The sequence below is a fragment of the Epinephelus fuscoguttatus genome, linkage group LG20 (assembly GCF_011397635.1).
Source record: "Epinephelus fuscoguttatus linkage group LG20, E.fuscoguttatus.final_Chr_v1".
Taxonomy (NCBI): domain Eukaryota; kingdom Metazoa; phylum Chordata; class Actinopteri; order Perciformes; family Serranidae; genus Epinephelus; species Epinephelus fuscoguttatus.
This window is the reverse complement of record NC_064771.1, coordinates 19,802,095-19,824,540: the sequence shown is the minus strand read 5'-3', so window position 1 is coordinate 19,824,540 and position 22,446 is coordinate 19,802,095. Positions and strand designations below refer to the sequence as shown.

General features: G+C 41.5%; 1 protein-coding gene across 1 annotated transcript in view; it reads right to left on the bottom strand.

Annotated features, from left to right (window-relative positions):
• Window positions 1-22,186, bottom strand: part of LOC125880616 (leucine-rich repeat-containing protein 51-like) — a 180,051-nt gene extending 157,865 nt beyond the window's left edge. The window contains exon 1 of the mRNA XM_049563221.1: window positions 22,142-22,186. Within this exon, the coding sequence (XP_049419178.1) occupies window positions 22,142-22,172 (31 nt within the window). The 5' untranslated portion in view covers window positions 22,173-22,186. The remainder of the gene's footprint in view (window positions 1-22,141) is intronic.
• Window positions 22,187-22,446: the final 260 nt, after the last annotated feature.

Here is a 22,446-nt window from a genome sequence, read left to right as displayed (position 1 = left end):
GCCAACGAAAAAGGTGAGCCGAAAAACTAAGATGAAGCATTGTGTAAATCCTGCAGGACAAAAGCCACAGCAAAACAGAGTTGCATTACTGCCACCAAGTGGACTGGAGTTGCTACTAGTGTTGTCACAATACCAAAATCTTTGTTTTGGTACCAATATCAATATGAATTTCGATACTTTTCGATACTCTTCGGTACTTTTGCTAAGGAAAAGGCCTTTTGGATACAAACCTTTATAACAATAAATAGTAGGGGTGTAATGGTACCAAAAAAATCATGGTTCGGTCAGCACCTCGGTATGGACGTCAAGGTTTGGTAACTCAAATGTTCCACCAAGTTTGTGCTGTCTCGTGTTGTCTCCCTTTGCAAGGCAGACTTTCTCTTGTCTTTTTTCACGTGCACCAGCTGTGGATGTTGATACAGGTGTTGTCATACACACCACTTGCGCAATCTGTGCTCCAATAGGAACAAGAAATGCGTTTGTGAGCATAAATGAGTAAAATAAATTAACTAAATTAATGAACTGAATCAATTTCAAAGTACCGGTATTTTCCAAGTGCAGTATAGTACCGTTTGGAATACTCTAGTACCGTGGTACTATTTTAGTACCGGTATACCGTGCAACACTAGTTGCTACACTCTCGTTCATGGGCTTTCTCAGTCTCACAATGCTTTGTGATCGCCTGCTGAGTCAAGTGTAACATCTCAGGGTACATCCAGTCCGGTTGGGTCAAGTGTTTGGCTTAATAGCAAACTACTTTGAATATCTTTGCACCAACCCAACCCTACTGTTGAGATGGGTGTACCCTGACTCATCTGTGCCTCATGATCACGACTTCATGAAATGAGTCTTTGAAACTCACACCTATTTTTATTACCTTGTTCACTCAGTAGAACAGACATACAGAAATATATGCATATGTACACTAACCAATGCAATCTGAACACTGTAACTAAAGGATTAAAGTTGTTTTAAATGAGGTGTACTAATCACAGCTGCAAACAATGTTACACAGGTGGAACATGTTACATTGAATGCCCTTTGTTAGCTACATGAAACCAGCCTCCAGACCATGACCAAAATGGTCGCACATGCAACCATTTTTATTGAGTGTGCAACTTAAAATTTCACGTGGTCTCATCCACGTGAGTGCATGATGCAAACTGAAGTCTCTACAGAGACGAACAGAGTGACAGCTGACTCATAAAAACGGATCTAACATGGGTTAAATACCCATCGGCTGGTCGGCGTTGTGCATCTGGTGTATGAAGTGTCTGTATCCTCACTGTGCTGCATGTTTATAAACTGATCATCTGGTCACATATCTCACCGCATCCAGGCTCCATCTCACTCTCTCTATCTCTCCTTGCAGTATGTTGTACTCACACAACATAGATGGACAGACTGGCGGATGGACGGACAGACTGATGGACAGACGGACTGATACATAGATAAGGCTACTGACTTTCTGACTTTGACAGGGCAGGTAACAAATGTCTAGTCTGGAACTTTTGGCAAGGTTCTTCATGCTGATAGCCTACCTCAGGATGAGTGAAACCGCAAAGACAAAAGTCAAACCACTCGAACATCGCTTGGGTCAACAAGGTCCAGAGGTGTACACGAACATCTGCACTGAGTATGGGCTGGAAGTCCCAAGGTCAGAATGGCAGACACCTTCTTGGGTAGTGGAGAATGACTGAGCTAAGATCTTGTGGGACTTCCAGATCCGGACTGACAAACTGGTGATGGCAAACGGACATTGTGTTGATCGACAAACAACAGAAGACAGCAGTGGTGACTGATGTAGCAATCCTGAGCAACGGCAACATCAGGAAGAGGGAATACGAAATGCTCAAAAAATACCAAGGGCTGACAGAGGAGCTAGAAAAGATGTGGGGAGTAAAGGCAGCAGTGGTGCCAGTGGTAATCTGAGCACTGGGAGCTGTGACACCAAACTGGGACAGTGGCTCCAATAGATTCCAGGTACAACATCTGAGATGTCTGTCCAAAGGGGTGCAGTCCTAGGAACTGCTAATATACTGTGCAGAACCCTCAAACTCCCAGGCATCTGGTAGAGGACCCGAGCTTGAGGAATAGTTTCTCCCATGTGTAACTGCAGACAGAGAGAGCATCAGAGCCATCCTAGCACATGGAACAATTTAAACAAAAATAATAATGAAAAAAGAGTGCGACCAAATCATGTGCTGGTACAACAGAAACAGATTTTTTTTTTTGGTTACCATAGTGATTTGTTTGCAGTAATGTGTCAAGATTAATCAACCTTGCCTTAATGAAACTCTGCATATGTATGTCAAACCTTCTTTTTTTACATACTAACATAATTATACCAGTTCTATGTTAGAAATGTGCTTACCTCACCAGTGCAGCAGTAAACAGGGCACACCTGGTCCTTTCACCAGACACACAGGGCTTCTAAATAAATTATGTGTTTCTGTGTGTTTCCAGTTTTGACTCTGAAGGTTTTGACATTTTTCCATCTCATTGCTCTGCTCGCCGGACAGCTAGGTATTCAGAGAGAGTGTGTGTCCAGATGTTGTGTGCAAAAATTCATCACATGCAGCATTTGTGCACACATGGACCTCATGTGCAATATGTGTTTCCATGTGTGGATGTAGAGAGAGTCAAAAGAAAAGAAAGAAATGTAAAGACAGCATGCTTAAGATACAGTGAATGTGTTTGTACATCCGTGCACATCGAAGTGTGTGTGTGAATTCTCTAATGAAAACATGCCAACACCCCAAAGATGTGGTTTCTATGAAGCTGACAGCCAGCTCTTAGACTGATGCTGCTCCTCCAGAAAGGCTAAATAAAAAATATTCCCCCAGTAACTGTACATCATTTATCATCATCACCTTTATTTACCGCCGGTAGGTTGACTGAGAGTGTTTCGAAGGCCTGGAGCCAGACACGAGAGGATTTTGGCGAACTACATCAGTGAAGCAAAACATAAAATTGGACCTCACACCAAACAGTTGTAAATATGTTTGATGATGATATTGTACTCGCATTAACACACAAATGATGAGGTGCTGTGCGCTAATAAATATATCTAATCATAATCTTTTGTTTGATATATATACGGCGGAAAGGAGCCCATCTGGCTCCGATCCCTTGACTCACTCTCGTTTAGTAAATTTTAAACACTGGCTCGTACATTTATGAATTCAAAGTGAGAAATAGCTCCATGTGTGACAAAACTACAAACAACCAAGATGTCCTTCTCTTCGCTACTCATTACGCGAGTATAATACCAATCAGTCAGCACCACACAGATGACACAAATAGAAATATAAACATGACAGAATAGAGGTCGACTGGAATGAAGACGATCCTGATGTTAAACAGACATAAATTTGGGTGGACAGATAGACAGACTGCGTGTGGGTAAGAAAGATAAAAACAGTAAAAGACAGACGTATTTCAAGACTTCGAGTGTGAGGTTTCAGTGTGTGTGCGCGTGCATGTGTGTGTGTGTGTGTGTGTGTGTGTGTATGTGTGTGTGTGGTGGCAACAGAATCAAAACAGAACATATGAAACCAGTCTGTTTGCCTTGAAGTCAAAAGAAGAAGATGAGTTTATAGATTTTCTTCGACTGAACCATCTGTCTCTGGAATATAAGGAGCACGTGCAAGCACGCGTGCCCACACACACAAACACACATACACACACACACACTAGAACTTACATTTGTAGAAAGTCTTTTCATTGTACTTTGGTTCAAGAGAAAAGTCCTAAACTCGCACAGAACATCTACGCAGCTGGTCACTTCATTAACAATACAGAAAATCCATTATAGTTTGTTAGCAGTGTGGCCTGAGGGCGGTAATGTCGGTCAGCTAGTCGATCGGCCCAGCACTCTGGTCCAGTCTGAAATATCTCAACAAATACTGGATGGATTGCAATGAAATTTTAAACGGACATTTACATTCCCCAGAGGAAGAACACTCTTGACTTTGGTGATCTCTGGATTTTTTTCTTTGCCACCACAATGAGGCTGAATTTTGTGGGTTTTAGTGAAAGGTCTGGACAACGATTGGATGCACTGCTATGAACTTTGGCTTAAATATTTATGTTTGTTAAAATAAAGTACATTACAAACCATTTTAATTTAGGATAAGCATTCATATAACATCAGAATATTGAAGGATTTAGCTCTGGAGATCGGTGGTGTAACGTTACCTGTGAATGCTGTACCCCAATGCCCACAGAACAGGAATACCTCTGTTGGAAGGAATGGGACCGGTTGCAGCCTTAGCTAAATGGTAAACAACAAACATGGCACCACACCGGTAAAGTAAGACAACATGTTTACATGCCGTTTTCTATATGTTCTCTGACATTTATCCTAACGATATGAGGCGGTCTTTATGGAGAAAAAGCTTGTTTAGTGGACTAACTTTGCACTTGAAAGGATGCCCTTTCAATTAAGTTTTAACAGGTCTGACGCTACGGCTGTATCTAGGCTAACGGCTAACATGCTAACTATTATTTCTATGTCACTAGTGACTTGAAACACATTTAGGACGATAGGAGACAGGTTGAAATAAACCGAAATTTCCCTTTAAGATGGCTAAACTCATACTTCATTATAGAGCTATACACATAACATATTGCTTAGCCCAGGGCCTCCTTGCCCTGCTATCGTTCTCTGAACTACTACTGTGGGAGTGTGAGCTTCGCACTACAGATACTGAGAGTTCATCCATCCCGCATGCACACAGTGACAGGGCTAACTGTTAGCATCACACAGTTAATGTTACCGTAACAACAGAGTCGAGCTGTTTTGGTGTCATTGTGAGTTTGTCGGGACCATTTAACTACTCAGTGTTGAATGTTAGACGCTGCTGCTGTGTTGGGGGCCATACACATGCCATAATTTTTTGCGCCCTCAAATTCATTGTTTTCAATGTAGACGTGCAGCAGGCACGCTTAAACACCAGGGCGACGCTGTTGCTGTGTGCAAGTGTTCCTGAGCACCAATTTTTCAAGGCATGACAACTGCACCCTGAGATAAAATGAGTTCAACTTTTGGAACGCAGCAGAGCACACCACATGTCATGTGACGAGGAGCAAACAATCACAGCCAACAGATATCTCTATGGAGAAGAAGTTGATAATGTTAGTGCAGGGCTACCCAGAGCTTTACATCTGTCCCACAGAGAGCTGGCCTACACACAAAATGCGCCTGGAAGAAGATCAGCTCTGCACTCAGGATTTCAGGTAAACAGGCTATGATACAGTGCTTGTAATGGTTGCTTAGAAACCTCAGATGCAACCTGCTGCTGCGCTTCTGAAAGCTGGCACAGAAAAGGCACAAGAGCAGCATTTTCCAGACGTAGCATGTGCACGACCTCTTAGCTTGTGCTAACAGGGCAAACAATAAACTGACTCACATGAACTGCATTGCTAGGCAACAGCTTGGGTTGATGTTTACTTCCTGCCAGCTGTTGTCATTCACATAAAATGCAAAACATTTTAACAGGAAATACAGAGGTACCCATTTAAAATGTTCACGCTGTCAAATTTTAAACGGCCTATCGATGTCCACCTTTGCCTCTGGGTCATTAGCTTGTTGAGGGGTGCTGTAGTCGTCTCCCAGGAGCAACATTATGGCACTGCCCTGGCGACGGCAAATGATTTCAGCCTGGGCAGCAGCAGACTCAGCTGTCTAATCATCTCCTCCTGTAGCACCAGTATATTTAAAATAATTGTTTTACTTCTTTTGTCAGTTACCAGTTAAAATATTAATTATTTAAATTCCTATCCACATAAAGTGTAAATCTATCCAAACCCATACAGACTGGTGTTCCGGCACAGTCTGGGTTAACATTCAGAGATTTATTGGATTAAAGACATTTTTGACTCTGTCATTTATCGTCTGAGTTTTTGATCCAGATACGTTCTGTATCTTGAAGGCAAGGACCCAGCTGCAGTCTGCCGAGCGCTGGATCACTGTCATTGGCTCTGGCTGCTTAGACAGCAGATAGTCTGTATCTGGGCTCTAGTACCTCTCTCTGAGGTATTTGAGACATTGTGACCTTTTGGTGGCCACTTAAAACTTTTAGACAAGGAGCTTATTGACTGTCAGCAATGATTTATGTTAGTAAAGACAGAGAGGGAAGAGGGAAGATCTGAAGAAAGGGAACGGAGAGGAGCAAACATAAACTGTTGACATCCTGTATCTTTTTAATAATAAAAACGTTAAAGATACAAGGCAAGAGGGCATTTATACAGCAAAGCTGCCTGTGTTACTTTTCACTCACTTGTTGACTTGAACCAAAGGCAAGGTTTATTTGTAAGGCTTCTTTAAACAGCAAGGCAATTCAGAGTGTGCTACATAAAGCAGAAAAGCACTGAGAAAAGCTATGAAAGAAGCAACGCAATATAAAAACATGAAGAGAATTTTAAAACAAGTAAATCTAAATTAAATAGAAGATAAAAAAATGAAATAAAACAGAATAAGACCAATCAAACAGTGGAATAAAAATGACAGTGCTGCTACACAGTGCAAGACATGAATAAACAGCCCCAAGGTTAGCTTAAATAAATACTGGGGAAATCAGAAAAGTTTTGAGCCCTGATATGAAAGAACTAAAAGCTGGAGCAGAATTCAGGTTCCCTGCAGTTTGTTTAGAAAATGTGGTGCATTAAAACTGGATTCTGCTTCTTCATTTTTAGTTCTTACTCAGGGGACAATATGCAGACATGTCCCAGATGATCTATGAGGTCTGGACGGTTTCATAACCAAGCAGCGGATCAGAAATGTATTTTGGCCTGAAACCATTCAGCACTACAATTCAGCCATAGAATTTTAAAGTCAATTCTTTGGGACACAGCATAGGCCAGTGTGACGATGGATTATCAATAGATAAAAAGTAGTCCCGGTCCTTCCAATAGGATTCAGACCAGTAGGGCTGGGTACTGCTATGACTTCAGGAATTGATTCGATTTTAATTCACAGGGTGCCAATTCGATGTTGATTCGATTGGGGATATTTCAGTTACAATATCAATTCTTGCTAGGATGTGAAAGAGATTCTCAGAGAGCTAATTCTGTAAATTTTAGCAGAGTTTTTCTTTCTAAAGAGTAAATTCAGAACAGGATTAAAAGTGGATATTTTATAGCAGAAACAGTAATACTAAAAACAACAAAGTCAAAGAAAAGAAAAATGGAAGGAAAAGTATTGTTTCAATTGTAATTCTGTGTGATTTACAGTTATCCTTCAATAAAAAATGTCATTAAAAAACAGCAAAGTCACAATATAAAATGATTATCTCACTGGAAACAAATTTGCAATGTCAATACAATGAATCATATTCCTGACATCACAATACTGAGTAAAGTTTAGAAAGAATAAAAGACACAGACATCAGTCAGTATCAGTCCTCCTGTCCTCTCTGCTCCTCCCTGTGCTGCTGAGGACAGTCACTGCCTGCAGGTCACATGACCACCGCTAAGTTTTAACATACGAGACAAAGTGAGCTAAACCGTTTAAAGGTTCGCCAAGTCTTCCTAAGCTTGAAAAGTTTTTGGTCCAGGCTGCACCAACCAGCCAATCACCGATTGCGGGGTGGGTTTCAGGGGTCAGCGTGCATGCACATGAAGGGGGGTGGGGAGTAGAGTAGATGAGAGGACCGTGAAGAAGAAAATTAGCTAGAGACAGTGTCACATGGATTAGTGTTTTATTGAGATTTACTGAGATTTCATATGGCCGACACACGACCAAAAAGGAAATGTTCGGATGATCATCTGGCCAAGAAGAGGGAACAGGAGAAGGAACAAGGGAAGTCCCGTATTTATATCGGTAAAGAAGCAATCCAAAGGTGGCAAGATCTCCGCAAACAGAAGGGCATCCAAACAGATGCTGAGGTGGCTCTGTTTCTGCTGAACAGGTGTGTAAATCCAGCTTGACTGTTGTAAACGGATGTTCATGTTAGCCTTATTACCAACATTTAGTTGGAATTAGCCAGAACTATGTAGTTAGTGCCAACGTTTTCAAAGTCATGTTGCGCTGGGTGGATACCAAATGGGTAACTAGCAGCTATCGCTAGCTCCGAACTGCTCCGAAATGTTAGCTACTAAGGCGACAGTTTGTCGGTATGATTTCTTTTATGATATTCATAGTTTGTTCTGAAATTGTATCTGAAAGTTTTATAGCCTAGTGACAACTAAGGCACCGGCTAAGTTGGTGTAAGACAGAGCCATGGTTTATGCTCATTTCTCTGAGATGCACATTCATGACAGAGTCACAGAGGACGAGGGGTGGAGGGGCGAGCTAGCTCTGTTGTGTTTGATAACATTGTTGACGTAAACAGAAGTGTTTTAGCTTGTTAAAATATCAACTGTTTGACAAAGTATTAACTTCGTCCTCGTGGAGGTTTTCTTGCACTTATAGTAACAAGCGTAGTTGTCGGCTCAAGTAATATTCACTTCTCTGTCTCCAACATGGCACCTCGACTCCATGTTTGTCTGTCTGTGTGTGTCCGTAAAGTGGCGCAGCAGTCCCGACACACAGACAGCAGGAGGAGCGGCTGTTGCAGCACAAAAAATTACACCAAACCATAAAAAGTAAGCTAACAGTTTCAGATAAAAGAACCAGAAATGTCGGAGCTTCTCAAGACTATCGTCGCCAACAATTTAGCTCTGGGGCCTCTTTACTACCTGCAAGATTAACAGGGTCAAAGCTTTACACATCCGTGGGAAAAAGCTTTTATGAAAAGATCAATCTCAGATTTTATGACTCAATATCGGGTCATTCCAAACAAAGATCAATTTCAATTGGATGAATTTATTACTTTTAATCCAGCCCTGCAAACCAGTTTAGCACAGTGCCAGAGAGTCTTTAACAAGGGCAGTCTAGGTGCTGTGGTGTGGCCGAAATCCAAACAACTGTTTTGGGCTAAAATGTTGTTCAACTATTGGAAATCAGACTTAAAAACAGGAGGTTTGATATGGGTCTGTAGTTGTTCATTAGTGAGTTGTCTGGATCATTCTTTTTTACGAGTGGCTTATAACTGCTGTTTGCAGGGCCTGTGGGACTATTTGCTGAAGATCTAATGCCATGCAGTTAAAATAAATGCTAATAAAAGGCCTGTAGGTAGAATATCAAGGCAGCAGGAGGAGGATTTCAATTGTTGCACCATTTTCCAGGGTTTTATAGCTGACTCAAATTGTGTCAGGCTAACTGAATTGGTTTTAGATGAACGTTAGACCAAAACAGAACCTATACCTGATAAGAAGGAACTGACAGCTTGTCTATTTTCTAAATTATGTTAGAAAAAAACAAGTTAAATCCATTGCATGATTTAATGGATAAAGGTCCAGGGGCTACTGACACAAGAGGGTTTGTCAGCCTGTCAACAACAACAAATAAGGCACATGCATTATCATTGTTTTTGGATGTCAGAAAAGGACTGCCTTGCATTTCTCAGATCAAAATTACAAATGTGAAGTCAATATTACGGCTAAATTTAGTGTACTAAAAGCACTTGCTAGTTTAATTTGTGACAGGGCTGAAAACGTTATGTGAGTGACAAGGAATTTATATCAGATTTGATGAATTTGCAGAATTAGTTGAGTGCATCTTGTTTATTTTCCCTTGTCCAAACAGGAAAAGGGCATAAAGTGCAAAAAAGGATCCTGCTTCAGGTAGTTGGTGGGAGCCAAAATTCAAGATTAACCTCACTGTCACACAAACCTCCCATACTGCAGCTGTAAGAATACAATATAGTACATAAGCAAATCAACATTATACACCAAGTGCAACAATAACAAAACAAAAAAGAGATAAATAAATAAATAACATCAAGTGCTAAAAATACCTGTGTAAAAATGCAAATCCAGCCCATTTTGTGCAATTATTTAACCATTATAGACATGGGTATAAATACATTTTTTAAGGTGTTCAATCTGCAACGAGGCGCTCTAAATCTCTGACCACAGGGCAGCAGCTCGCACTCTGTATGCGGAACATGAGATGAGCCAAGATGACCCACATGAACACAAAAAAATAAACACTGAGGCAGCAGCAGAGCAACACCACCGGAAATGTGTATGATGTAGCCACGGTGCAAGGCAGTTGGTCCAAACAACATGTTTCCAGGTATATTAGGTGTAGTAGACATGGGGCAAGGACCCTGTCTGTCAAAGGCATCTTCTCTCCTGTCTGCACTAATGCATTTGGTTGATCTGAAATTAGTTGCATCCATTAACCACACATCCAGTTCTGAAATCTCTGACGTTAGTTTGTTAGAGATAGACCCAAGAGGAGAAGTTGCAGCAGACTAATAAAGCAAACTTTTGGTGGCCTCACTGGCCTTGTCTCGTCAGCCCGGGCAGGAGATGAGCTGCTCTCTCATTTTGTCTTCCTCATTATCAGCGAGGTTGGTGTTACACAATGTGCTTGGTTAGGGTGGGTGCAGACACTGTGGCAGTGACTGCAGGGTGAATGTAATGGCAGCGTTAACCAGCGCTTCCATTTTTATCAGTGTGAACCTTCTGGTCACCAGAACCATGCATGAGTTTTTCTTTTTATCCTTCACTTGAAAAGGCCAACTCAAAATGAGTAGAATGTGAACAATGATTTAATGACACTAATGAAGCTTGGCTAAAGAAACATGCTAACAAGCAGATACATAGTACAGGAACTGAAATTTACTGTTGTGTCTGCTACTCTAACGCCATTTCTCTCTGTTTCTGTCCCTCTCCCTTTCTTGCCCTCTGTCCATCACCAGGTTTCAATGTGATTGAATGAGAAATCCACCAAATAACTTTTTCTCTCTGTGCTTCAGATGTGCCTGTTGCAACATATTGTACATCAGGGCTTTTTCTCAGATGTCTTTTCATAGCTCCAGACTGTAAAACACTTCGACTGCAACTTCAGAAATTCAGCAGTGACTTTTTTTTGTTTTGCTCATATAATTATGTTTTCCTGAAACTAAATTTTAAAGTTTTTCCTTCACAACAACCTTTCTTAATTTCCTTTCTTTCTCCTCTCTTGTTGCTGTCATGGTCTTGGACCTGCCTCTCACTTCTCTGTCTATCTATGTGACTCCAGTGTAGGGACGTCCCGGTCGATACCAAGGATCATTATCAGAGCCGGTCCGGGCTTAATGGATCAGTATTGGGTAAAATAAAGATCAAAATCAGATCCTTTCTTAACTGTACTTTGTGATTTGTCCACCTCCAGCCTGCTAATGTTGCAGCACTGCTCTCCTCATTGACAGCCAGGCTCTACAATGCAAGCCTTTCATTGCAAATTAAAGGTTCACCCAAAAATCAAAAATACATATTTTTCCTCTTACCTGTAGTGCTATTTATCAGTCTAAATTGTTTTGGTGTGAGTTGCAGAGTGTTGGAGACATCGGCCGTAGGGATGTCTGCTTTCTCTTGAATAATAGAGCTAAATGGCACTCAGAATCAGAATCAGAAATACTTTATTGATCCCCGAGGGGAAATTATTTATGTTACAGGTGCTCCTTGCAAGAGAGGAAAGATACGTGAAAATATAAGAAATTTAAACAATAGTATTTACAAATATATAGTTAAATAAACAGTAAATAAAAAAAGAAATAAATTAAATAAACACTCTGAATGTGGTGCTCAAAAAACTCAACAGCAATATCTCTTTCCAGAAGTCATGATCCAGTTAAGAAAACCCAGCTACACAAGATAATCCACAATGTGAGCAGTTTCATGTAGGAACTATTTTCTTTCTAGCCAACTACACCCACCAATCGTATCACCACGCAGAGGGAAGCGTGACTCTACTGCTCCTACCACTGAGCTAGCTAATGTTACAGCTCAGCCGAAGAAGACGCCATTAATGTTTACATCTCACGCTGTCGTGAGCTCAAGCCTCTTGTCCATGAGTAGATGCACGCTTCCTTCTGCGTGGTGATACAGTTGGTAGATGTAATTTGGTAGACAGAAAATAGTTCCTACATGAAACTGCTCATAATAAGGTCTGTGGATTATCTTGAGTAACAAGGTCATGAGACATTGCTGTTGAGTTTTTCAAATGTATTTTATTGGGCGCTTTAAGCACCACAAGCGAGTGCCATCTAGTTCTATTATATTCAAGAGAAGGCAGACATCTCTATGACCGATATCTCCTACACTCGCCAAACCACACCATAACTATCTAGACTGGTAATCAGCACTACAGGTAGGAGGAAAAATGTGTTTTTGATTTTGTGGTGAACTGTCCCTTTGAAGTGAAATGCCTGGTGAAAGAAATTAACATGAGAGTCAGACAAATGGCAATCAAGTGCCGTCTGTACACCCACACAGTTTGAGAAGAGGTCTAATCAGGCAGCATAAATAAAAACACCTATGTAGGTCTACCAAGGGTGCACCAAGCGCCTTTGTTGGCATGACCATATTTGTGATATGGTTTGACAATTAAATGTAAATTTAATGTTTAGAACCAGTCTCCCTTCACAGCTGCACCCTTGTCTCTCTTTTTGTCTGCTGCTCTCTCCCACTGTTTCTCTCTTGTCTGACTTACTTGATATTTTCCCCCAATCTCTAAATCTCTTTATTTCTCTTTAACTGTCTATCCTGTTCTCTTTCTCCTCTTTCTTTCATTCTCACCATTGAGACTGCTCCTCTTCCTGTTCTCTCTGTTGCTCATGGTGATTGTTCTACGCTTGTCTGAACCTTCTCTGAAACTCCCCGCAGGATGGGTGGTGGGTGCATACACCGTCAGCACACACATTTCCACCTATGCTTCATACAGTACTACTATACACTTAAACAGGTACACTCAATTTGCTGTGCCTGGAGGCCACTTCTGCAAAATGTCAGGAGGCAAGGGGCCAGTTAATAAACAAACAGTAATGTTTATCAGTATATATAATAAATGAATTGCCTGTTTTTAACGTTTTGACATTTGTTGTTCTGACTCATTTTCATCAGCTCCAGTAGGAGCAACCCAGTACAGGCTGGGTGTACGCAGGGGTGTTTCTGGGATCTGAGGACAATTTAGGGGGTTAAGGCCCTGACACACCAAGCCGACAGTCTGCCATAGGTCAATGTTGAGCTGTTGGTGAGTGTACTGCCCTTGTCAGTGCAGTGTGTCCTGCATCGATGGCCCTCGTCATGCTAGATGGCCTTTTTTTCCCCAGGCACAGCAGAGCCAGTCAGCGAATAAAATCACTCTAACTGGCAGTTCAGTTCAGTACACCAGAAGAGAAACAAAGTGAGGAACGTAAACAAAGAGCGAAAGTCGAGATGGAGTGTGGTTAAAAGAAACTTGTGATATGAGGTAAGCTCTTTCACAGAAAATGTTTTGGATGATTTGAGTTACTGTTCACTGGCGCACAGTTAAATATGCTTTGTTATTTCAGCACTGGATTGTGTTGTAAACATGCTAACTGGCTAATTAGTGTCAACACAGTCTTCTGGTTTCCCTTTGTGAATGACAATTACAGACGATCGCCGTCTGCTGGTATGGAGAGGTATGTCCTCTCACGCAGGTGGAGAACACACACACTTGTTGGCTGTTGGTTTGCTGTGTTCACATGCAACTTTTCGGCCGGGACCTGGTGGTGAGAGGCGACACAGCTAGGGACTCGTGCTTCTGCGCTCTGGACCCCTGTGCTCTGAACTCCTCCAGTAGAAAAAATGTAAACTCAGAGCGGAAAAACTCCCCATTTCTTTTTTTGTCATCTTTTTTTCCAGTTGTCCAACTGGATGATTTCAGAGGGGGCCTTCAGTGGTGGTCACGACAACAACAGTTGGTAAAAAATAGAGGAGAAACTGGTGATTGCAGTTGCTGGATACCCAGAGCTATATGACCCGATGATAGACAGTAGGTTGTCAAACTGCCCCCAAGTCTTCCGAAAATAAACCTGGAAACGGTAATCATGGAGGAGAAGCTCTTGGACCAGCTGGTGGTACTACCCATTATCCACCCTCTTTTTTAGGGTCTCATGTACCCACACAGAGCTCTGTTTCCCTGTGCCCTAATAAATATTTGTTGACATCCTCTCACCCTCAACCTTGAGCAAGAACCCTCTGCCTGTCCATTCTAGAAATGTTTTGCAACCTGCAAAATGCTTTCTGCATGATCAGGGTCTTAGGGAGTCCAGAGGGTCCTCCCCTTTGATAAACAAGTTCTATTTTAATGTTTATTCAAACTACAAAAAAAAATTCAAGAGTGGGTGACTTTATTTTTTCATTGTGAATTAGGATGGGTCGGTGGGTCACCCAGCACCCTTTGACAGGCCAGATTTGGCGTGCGGGCAGTAAGTTGAGTACCACTGCACCAAAAACATAGGCACAGACACTCTCTCACATATATTCATGAGCTCACACACACTTCCAGGCAGCAGAAAGTGAGCGCCTACATGCATACACACAAACACACACCCAGCAGTTGTCGTGACATTTGTAATAAATGGCTTAATGGAATTTCCTCTGCTGGTTAAAAAGGATTGAAATGCCACTGCAGGCATGATCACAAATCAATAAACCATTCTCAAAGCTGCCATTTTAGAGTGTGTTTTTGTGTGTGTATGTGTATGAGTCTCTTTGTGTATGTGTGTGAGTGCGGGTGTGTGTGCATGTGCATTTTTTTCAGGCCACGACTGGTGAAATTTTGTTCTGCCTCTGCAGTTCCATTTTGTTTTTCATTCATTTCATTTTGTTCCCTTTAAATGTCCCCAAACCGTGTTGATAAGATAAGATGAACTTTATTGATCTTCAGGAAAAACTGCTGCAGCAACAAAAAAGATCAAAAATTAAATATATTGAAGGGTGTCTTCACAGTTTTTCTTCAGTGGGCTGAAATGATTCTTTGCAGTGTTGGAGCGTCCTTTCTGTAGAGCAGGCTGTTCACAGATTTGCAAATATACATTGTTGAGAAATACCATAAGTTCAAGGTTGCTATTTTTTCCCAAGTAAAAAAATATTTGTGAGACATTCACTGACTTCCACAGAAGCCTGAAAGCTGTATAAAAACACCTGTGCTTACTTTAAAGAAGTATTTCACCACTGAAAAGCTGGTCTTTTTAAAAAACCAGGCTGTCTATGCTCTAAAAAGACACAAATACTTTTGAAATTGTTGCTGTATGACCAGAGAAAGTAGAGGAAAAAGAGTTGTGGCGTTTGCTTTTATTTAAAAGTTAGAAAAAAACCCACAACTACAAGAATGCAATGCTTGCTCTGGTGTGACTTTCAACGTGACACAGCAGTCGCCAGTCTTCTGTGAGATAATGTGCCATTAAAGTCACAAAATAATCCACTGACCTTGAAGTCCAGGTGTCGTAAGTCAATGCCACCCTCCCTGCTGTACTCAAAGATTCCTCAACTTTATGCTTCACTTCTCTGTAGAGCTTGGGTACAGCTGTGTTGGTGATAAAACGTCAGGACGGAGTCACATACCTGGGTTCCAGTGTTTTTAGCATTTAACGGAAGACGTGTTTTCAACAACGCTGTAAGAACGCAGATCTTTGCACATGCAGTAAGTGATGGACTGTGTTATTTTCTTCACTCTCTCAGAGTTGGACGGCAATTTTGCCAGGCTGAGTGTGTCCAGTGTTGGCTGATTTTTTTAGCAAATCGGGTTTAGCGTTAGCTTGGCTGTCAGCGGCTAACACTATCTCTGGATGGTGGCACATGAGATGTATTCCTAGAGTATCTTACATTATCTATTGCATGTGTCATATTCTCAAGTCCTCCCTTCTTTCCGTGTTAAAAAATCCCAAATAAGTCCAGACGTTTGATTTAAACACGGACGGCGCAATTCTGATTTCTTTCCCTGGTGCCTCCATCTTTGTTTTGATTAACTTTCTTCCAAATGCTGCTGACTGAGACCTCTGCTGACCTCACTAGGAAAAAAGAAAACATCAGCACCATCTAGTGGACAGAAAAAGCAATTGATTTTATTATTCTTGTACCAAAAGTTGAATTAACATGTGTATTTGCAAAAATTAATTATGTTAAAGAGATAAATACTTTGCGTCCATGTATTGATTTTTCCCCCCACACCTAACCCTTTCCTGTTCACAAATTCTCATATAACAGCCAAACTGTACACTAAAATATGTTTCTGAAGACATTTTAGGTAAGAAATACGCAACACTGTGCAGAATTCTGATTTATATTTGAGCAGCGATGCCTAGTTTTATCGTTTGATAAAAGTTTGGTCTAAGTTAGAGACAAGGAAAAGAGAGGGGCAGGTCTCTCTATCTGTTTCTGTAGTCCTTGTGTTCCCAGTCGCAGGCATACAAAAATGTGGAAATACAATCTGTAGTTCAAGCAACAGCCCCAGAGTCAGCGAAAATCCCCTGAATGACGCATTTCAGCAGGTGGTAAGATGGAGATAAGTTTACCACAGCTCATCTACACATTCTGCCCACACTGTTATGAAACAAAGCTGGTTGAAAATTGGCAACATATCCCTTTAACTATGTTTCCACTGGAGTGCGTAAAATTATCTCACCCACATTTGTCCTGACCATTATTATTTTAGCAGTAGTGTGCCATGGTGTTATCATCACCTACAGACAAGATTAAGTAAGTGTGAATTTAGGGATTCCAGAAAGATTAGTAATGATATGGTAGAAATGTGCGGAGGGACACGGATTAAGGTGTAAATCTGATTCATTTATGATAAATCCACAGTGCCTTACTGCCTTTGCGATGGCTTTCTGGCTTAAATATTTGATCCTCTTAGTTTCTTCATGCTAAAGCACTTTGTGGACTAAGTATTTAATTCTGGATTCTCCTCTGATCATTGCTGCACTCTGATATTCCCTGCTAGCAGAGTTCAGTGTGTCACTGAACTCCAACATGGCAATGAACACCGTAATTTCCCCCGAGAGAGCTTTGTGTGCCCCAATAATGGTACTTTCTCTTTTCTGAGGCTTAAGTGGAGGCATGAATTATTCTGCCATCAAATCACTTGATTTCCACGGTTTTGGAAAAGGCATGGGAGGTGATTCGTGCAATGCAAGTCCAGGATAGATTTATTAGTAACGCCACCACAGCGGGGATCTTCCACAGCTGCTTTTGAAATACTTTTAATGGACAGTTCTTTGTGTCAATGCTGCATCCACTCTTATAAAACTTGATGGTGCCCACGGACAGCGGTAACCAGGAGTGCCAGTTAAATTTTTAAACTCTGTGTGCGCTTTCAGCTCCATTCGCTTTTGGCTGGATGTCCTGAGCAGTGCCTACTGCTTGTCCATCAGCATTTGGAAATGATTGACAGCTCCCATCTCCTCTGAGGTCAAGCCACTCTGAACAATGTCAGCCTTTTATATTTGGAAAAAGGGTGTTCTAGCAGCCATCTAATACTGTATAATCCAGGCAACTGAAACAGAGCTGAAATTATTAGCTGATTAATTACAAAAAAAAATAATAATTGGGAACTACTCTGACAATTGATTAATTAGTTATGTAGCTTTTCTGGCAAAGAAATAACATTAAAATTAACATCTAACATTTTTCTTGTTGCAGTTTCTTTGACTTACTATTTTTAGGAATGGGACTGTTGTTCTGGGAAGACTGCGGACTAGATGGGGTCATATTTCCATTATTAAAACTGACAAAATAAATTAGAATGTGATGAATCATATTAATAAGAAATTAAACAAAGAATTATAAAATTAACTAGAATAACTGCCTCACAGTTATATGCCTCCACAAAGTAGTCTACTTGCAGTTACAGTTCATGTCTGTCCATACTCATATGTAGCCCTGACCATTAACATTGCTTCAGATATGCATGCCTCTGCAAAGATTGCAAACATTGCACAGCACAGAATCAGCACTCTTAAGGGTTTTTAATGACATCTTTTTAGCTACTGACTCTGGTCACTCGGTAATTCTTGTCCTTTTAGATTTAACTGCTGCTTTCGACACAGTGGACCATGATATCCTAATTGCTCGCCTGGAGCAGTGGGTGGGCATCAGGGGTCAGGCGCTGGCTTGGTTCAGGTCCTACCTATCACACCGGTCATTCTGTGTCGGCCTTGGTGACTCTGTGTCCTCCACTGCTCCTCTCTCTTGCGGGGTTCCACAAGGCTCAGTGTTGGGCCCACTTTTATTTTCTTTATACCTTCTTCCACTTGGGTCCATTCTCAGGAAGCACGGCATTTTATTTCATTGTTATGCGGATGACAGCCAGATTTATGTCCCCCTTAAAAAGGCTGACTCTTCTGCACTTAAGCCACTTCTAAATTGTCTGGATGACGTCAAAGCTTGGATAGCTCGAAACTTTTTAAATTTTAATGAGAACAAGACGGAAGTGATTGTCTTTGGTGGCATTTCCGTGACCTCCCAGTCGACCTGGGTTCCTGGCAGTTCGCCAAACCCACTGTTAATAATCTGGGGGTAAAAGTGGACGCGAACTAAAGTTCGACAGCCAGATTAAAGCTGTGGTAAAACCAGCTTCTTCCAGCTAAGACAACTTGCTAAAATTAAACCCTTTCTGCACAGACAGCACTGTGAAACAGTAATACATGCCTTTGTAACCACTCGGCTTGATTACTGCAATGCTCTTTACATGGGGTCAGCGGGTCCTCCATTGCACGTCTGCAACTAGTGCAGAATGCAGCTGCACGTCTCTTAGCTGGCACTCGAAAGTCTGAGCACATTACACCGATTTTAGCTTCACTTCACTGGCTACCCGTCCATTTTAGAATTCATTTTAAAATTCTTTTATTTGCTTTTAAAGCCCAAAATGGCCTTGCTCCATTGTACCTCTCTGAGCTTCCGCACCCTTACGCACCTACTCGATCCCTCAGGTCAGCTGACCAGCTGCTCCTGAGGGTTCCCAAAACAAGGCGGAAGCTCAGAGGGGACCGAGCGTTTGCTACTGCCGCCCCTAAGCTTTGGAATGAACTGCCGCTGCACATCAGGCAGTCCTCTTCCGTGGCCACTTTTAAATCTCTTTTTAAAACGCACCTCTTTTCCTTGGCTTTTAACACCACCTAGATTGTTTATTTTATGTGCACAGGTTTTACCCTTTATTTATTATGTTTTCTGTTTTAATGTCTATTTTATTGTTTATTTTATTGTTTATTTTTCTTAATGTACAGCACTTTGGAAACCTTGAGTTTATTTAAACTGTGCTTTATAAATAAAGATGGATTGGATTGGATTGGAAAGAAGCTACAATTTCTAAAACACAGATACTTAACACCAGGGGCGAAAATCCCATTTCATAGTTGGGGGGGACAATAAACAGTAAAATTTTAGAGAATAATTCCAGGGGGGGACAAGGAAAAAAAGTTGTAGCCTGTCTTTTATACAACATCTTTTACCGCAATTTGACGCTTTAATCTTTTCTCTATCTCTCCAACAGGCAGGCATAGGACCTTTCTTAGCACTGGCTGAGTCCACCTGCACATGTCCAGATTTAAAATAAAATGATTGAAATCAAATTAACATGTACACAACGACAACAGTCAGGTGCACCGTGCTGTACAAGGTGCTGAGTGTGTCTGGAGCAGAGCAGGTCTCTGTCTCCCCGTGCGCAATAGTGTGAATATTTATGCTATTAAGTAAACGGAGAAAACATGTCTCTCATTGTTTAATAGCAGCAAAACAATAAGGCTTCATTCTTCAAAGACCGAAACTCGATCTCTCTCCTTCTCTCCCTCTTTTTGCTCTGGCTCAGGTGTGTGGAATGGATCTGTCGTCTCTTGCTGGCTGCAGGAGCAAACCGTTTTGTTTGGGGTTTTTTTCGTTTTTTTTTTTTACCGGCAGTGAGATAAACATTTCCTGCAATTAAACTGGTAAACTGGTTTATAAACAGTGTGCTGTGAGATCTGCCAATGCGCACCTCAAAACCGTGCGTAATAATCGCGCATAATGGCCGCTCCTCGTCAGTTAAACAGCACGTCTGTCATGTTTGTCTCACTGACAGGTGGAGAGCCTACAGATATTAACTACGAGCCGCTCCGTCGCTGTCCTCTCTGACTATCACTAAACTCTGGCTTTTGAACAATGCAGGAGAAATGTTGCAGACAGTTTATATTATCAGCCTGGGCCTGGGGCTTGTTGTAACAGTAAATGGGATGTGTTGCAACTTGTGTAAGTTAAACTGTATCTGCGAGTGTACATCTTACCCCGTGCGATGTGGGCAGCCGGGTCCAGCCACAAGCTGCAACTGCTGCCAAGTACTAACGGCTGCTAGCCCCGCCCGTTGGAAAGAGTGTGGGATATACCACTACTAGGAATAGGAGGGGGGGACTAAATCTTTTAAGATTTAAATAGCACATTATTGCGCTTTTATAATGAGCACCGCTTACATTGGGCTTTTGGGCTTTTAATAAATACTACTGCATTGTTCAAAAATTATTAATTGTGTCTCAAATTATTCTAGGGGGGTACAGCTTTATTGAAGGGGAGTCATGTCCCCCCTGTCCCCCCCGGGATTTCCGACCCTGCTTAACACACAGAAGATCTATACAGCCACCACATTTTTAAGATGGACACCCAAGATTAGTGTTATCAATTTAGTATCTGATCAAATGCCTCCCCTTCTGTTACCGAGTTACGTCATTGAATAATGGCCAAAAAAAAATATGATGTCACAGTGAAATGTCATAACCTGACAGCAACTCAGTCAAAAGTTAACCACTAAAATAACATCTAAAATAAATAAACTGCCTCTGTAATGTGGGGCACATTGAACCTTGCAGATTATCCGACAGAAATGACAGCTATCCACTTTGAAGTTAATAAAACAACATTGTTTGTTCATCTCCAAGGTAATGGATATAAAAGCAAGAGGGTCAAAGTTAGGGCAGTTTCATGTCAACGCAAAGGCACACAAACACGAACGCATTAGGACGCATTGAGATGCACTGGCCACCATGATGTATGCTTGCGTCTCAAAATGTGACTCAGCGACGCGTGTGATACCATGCGTTGCCAGCAGGGGTGATGATGCAAGCGACGTACTTGAAATTAACCACTTTTTGTTATTCACAGAAGAAGCAGGTATGAAATATGGCGGGCAAGGAGGAAAAAGTTTGTAAACTCGTACAGGCACACCTCCATTTATATGACAGTTCTAGTGCCCTGCACTCCAATAAAACAGCAGTACTAGCTAGCTATAGCGGTACTAGCTAGCCAGAATGTACCGGTGACTCTGCTACCCCCTATTGTGCAAGCGATGTATTGCATTTCAAGCATCGCCCACGTCGCTTACATTCAATGTGTTGACTATGAAAGGAAGTGCGTTGCTCGCGTCGCTTGCTCGCATTGCGTGCATCGACTATGAAACGGCCCTTAAGGGTGTAATGTTATAAGAAAGTAGTAGGCTATGTCCCGATTGTGTGCATACTACATGCAACAGTACGTACTTTTTAGGGGCAGCTGCAGTACCTGATACAAGTAAGAAGAAAAAGTATGCGATTTGGAATGCACCCCTAATTTTATTCTATCACCTGGGGTGGTTGTGACGGACAATTTTAACTATTTTCTGAAGTTTGTAGGCATAATGATTAATTAATCAATCTAGATTTGATCAAGAAAAGATAGAGGGATGGAAATTGTGCAGCAGTTGCAGTACAAAGTTGGAAAAGAGTGCAATAAATAAAGGGTTGAGGATTAAATATTACAAAATAAGGTAAAACACTGCTTGTAATAATACTTTAGACTTTTTATATTAGCCTAGGTATTTGAATCAGTGGCCTTAAATAAGGAATATAGTTTAGAGAAAATCAGGTAAGTCAAGCCTGTTCAACTAAACTCTGAAGTACTACTTTTACTCCATTTAGGAAATGATAACTCTGCTTTCCAAATCAAGTGACACGACAGACACCAAAATGTGCATGTTAACACCATGCAGGTGGAGAGCACAGCAACATATCATCTGGCACTTACTGATAACTGCACACACACTCAAACAGTACACAGCTGGCTGACGGCAGCAGTAAACAATCAGCAGCCTGAAACAATACACAGGGATACACACGCACCAAAAGACAAGCACAAGCCAAAAGCATACTTGTAACAAAAGTCTGGCACAGCAGTAACAACACACACACACACACACACACACACACGCACCTGGCAGGAACAGCAGCATCCATACATCCACTGTGTCGTCTGCCTGGGTTCATCCATGATGCTCAGTAAAGTAGCTTAAACTGCTTACCTTTGATGTCTTCAATGATAACGCTGCTCATGACAGTTTGTATCCGACTCTGAAGAGTGATATCCCTGTTCAATTAGTAATGTAGGGCCTGTAAGACACGATTAATCTTCATCCAGTAGCCTCAGTTGCTTCAGCAGGTAATGGAAACCCCTTTTCTCTGAGCTGCCCATCAGTCCCTGAACCTCCCACACAGCCGTTGACAGTTGTTTTAGCTAAATGCTAATTAGCGGCTAACGCTGCGTCGGTCTACTTACAGAACAGTGCTCAAAATGGCGACTAGACTTTATCTCACTTTTCTTCTTTCT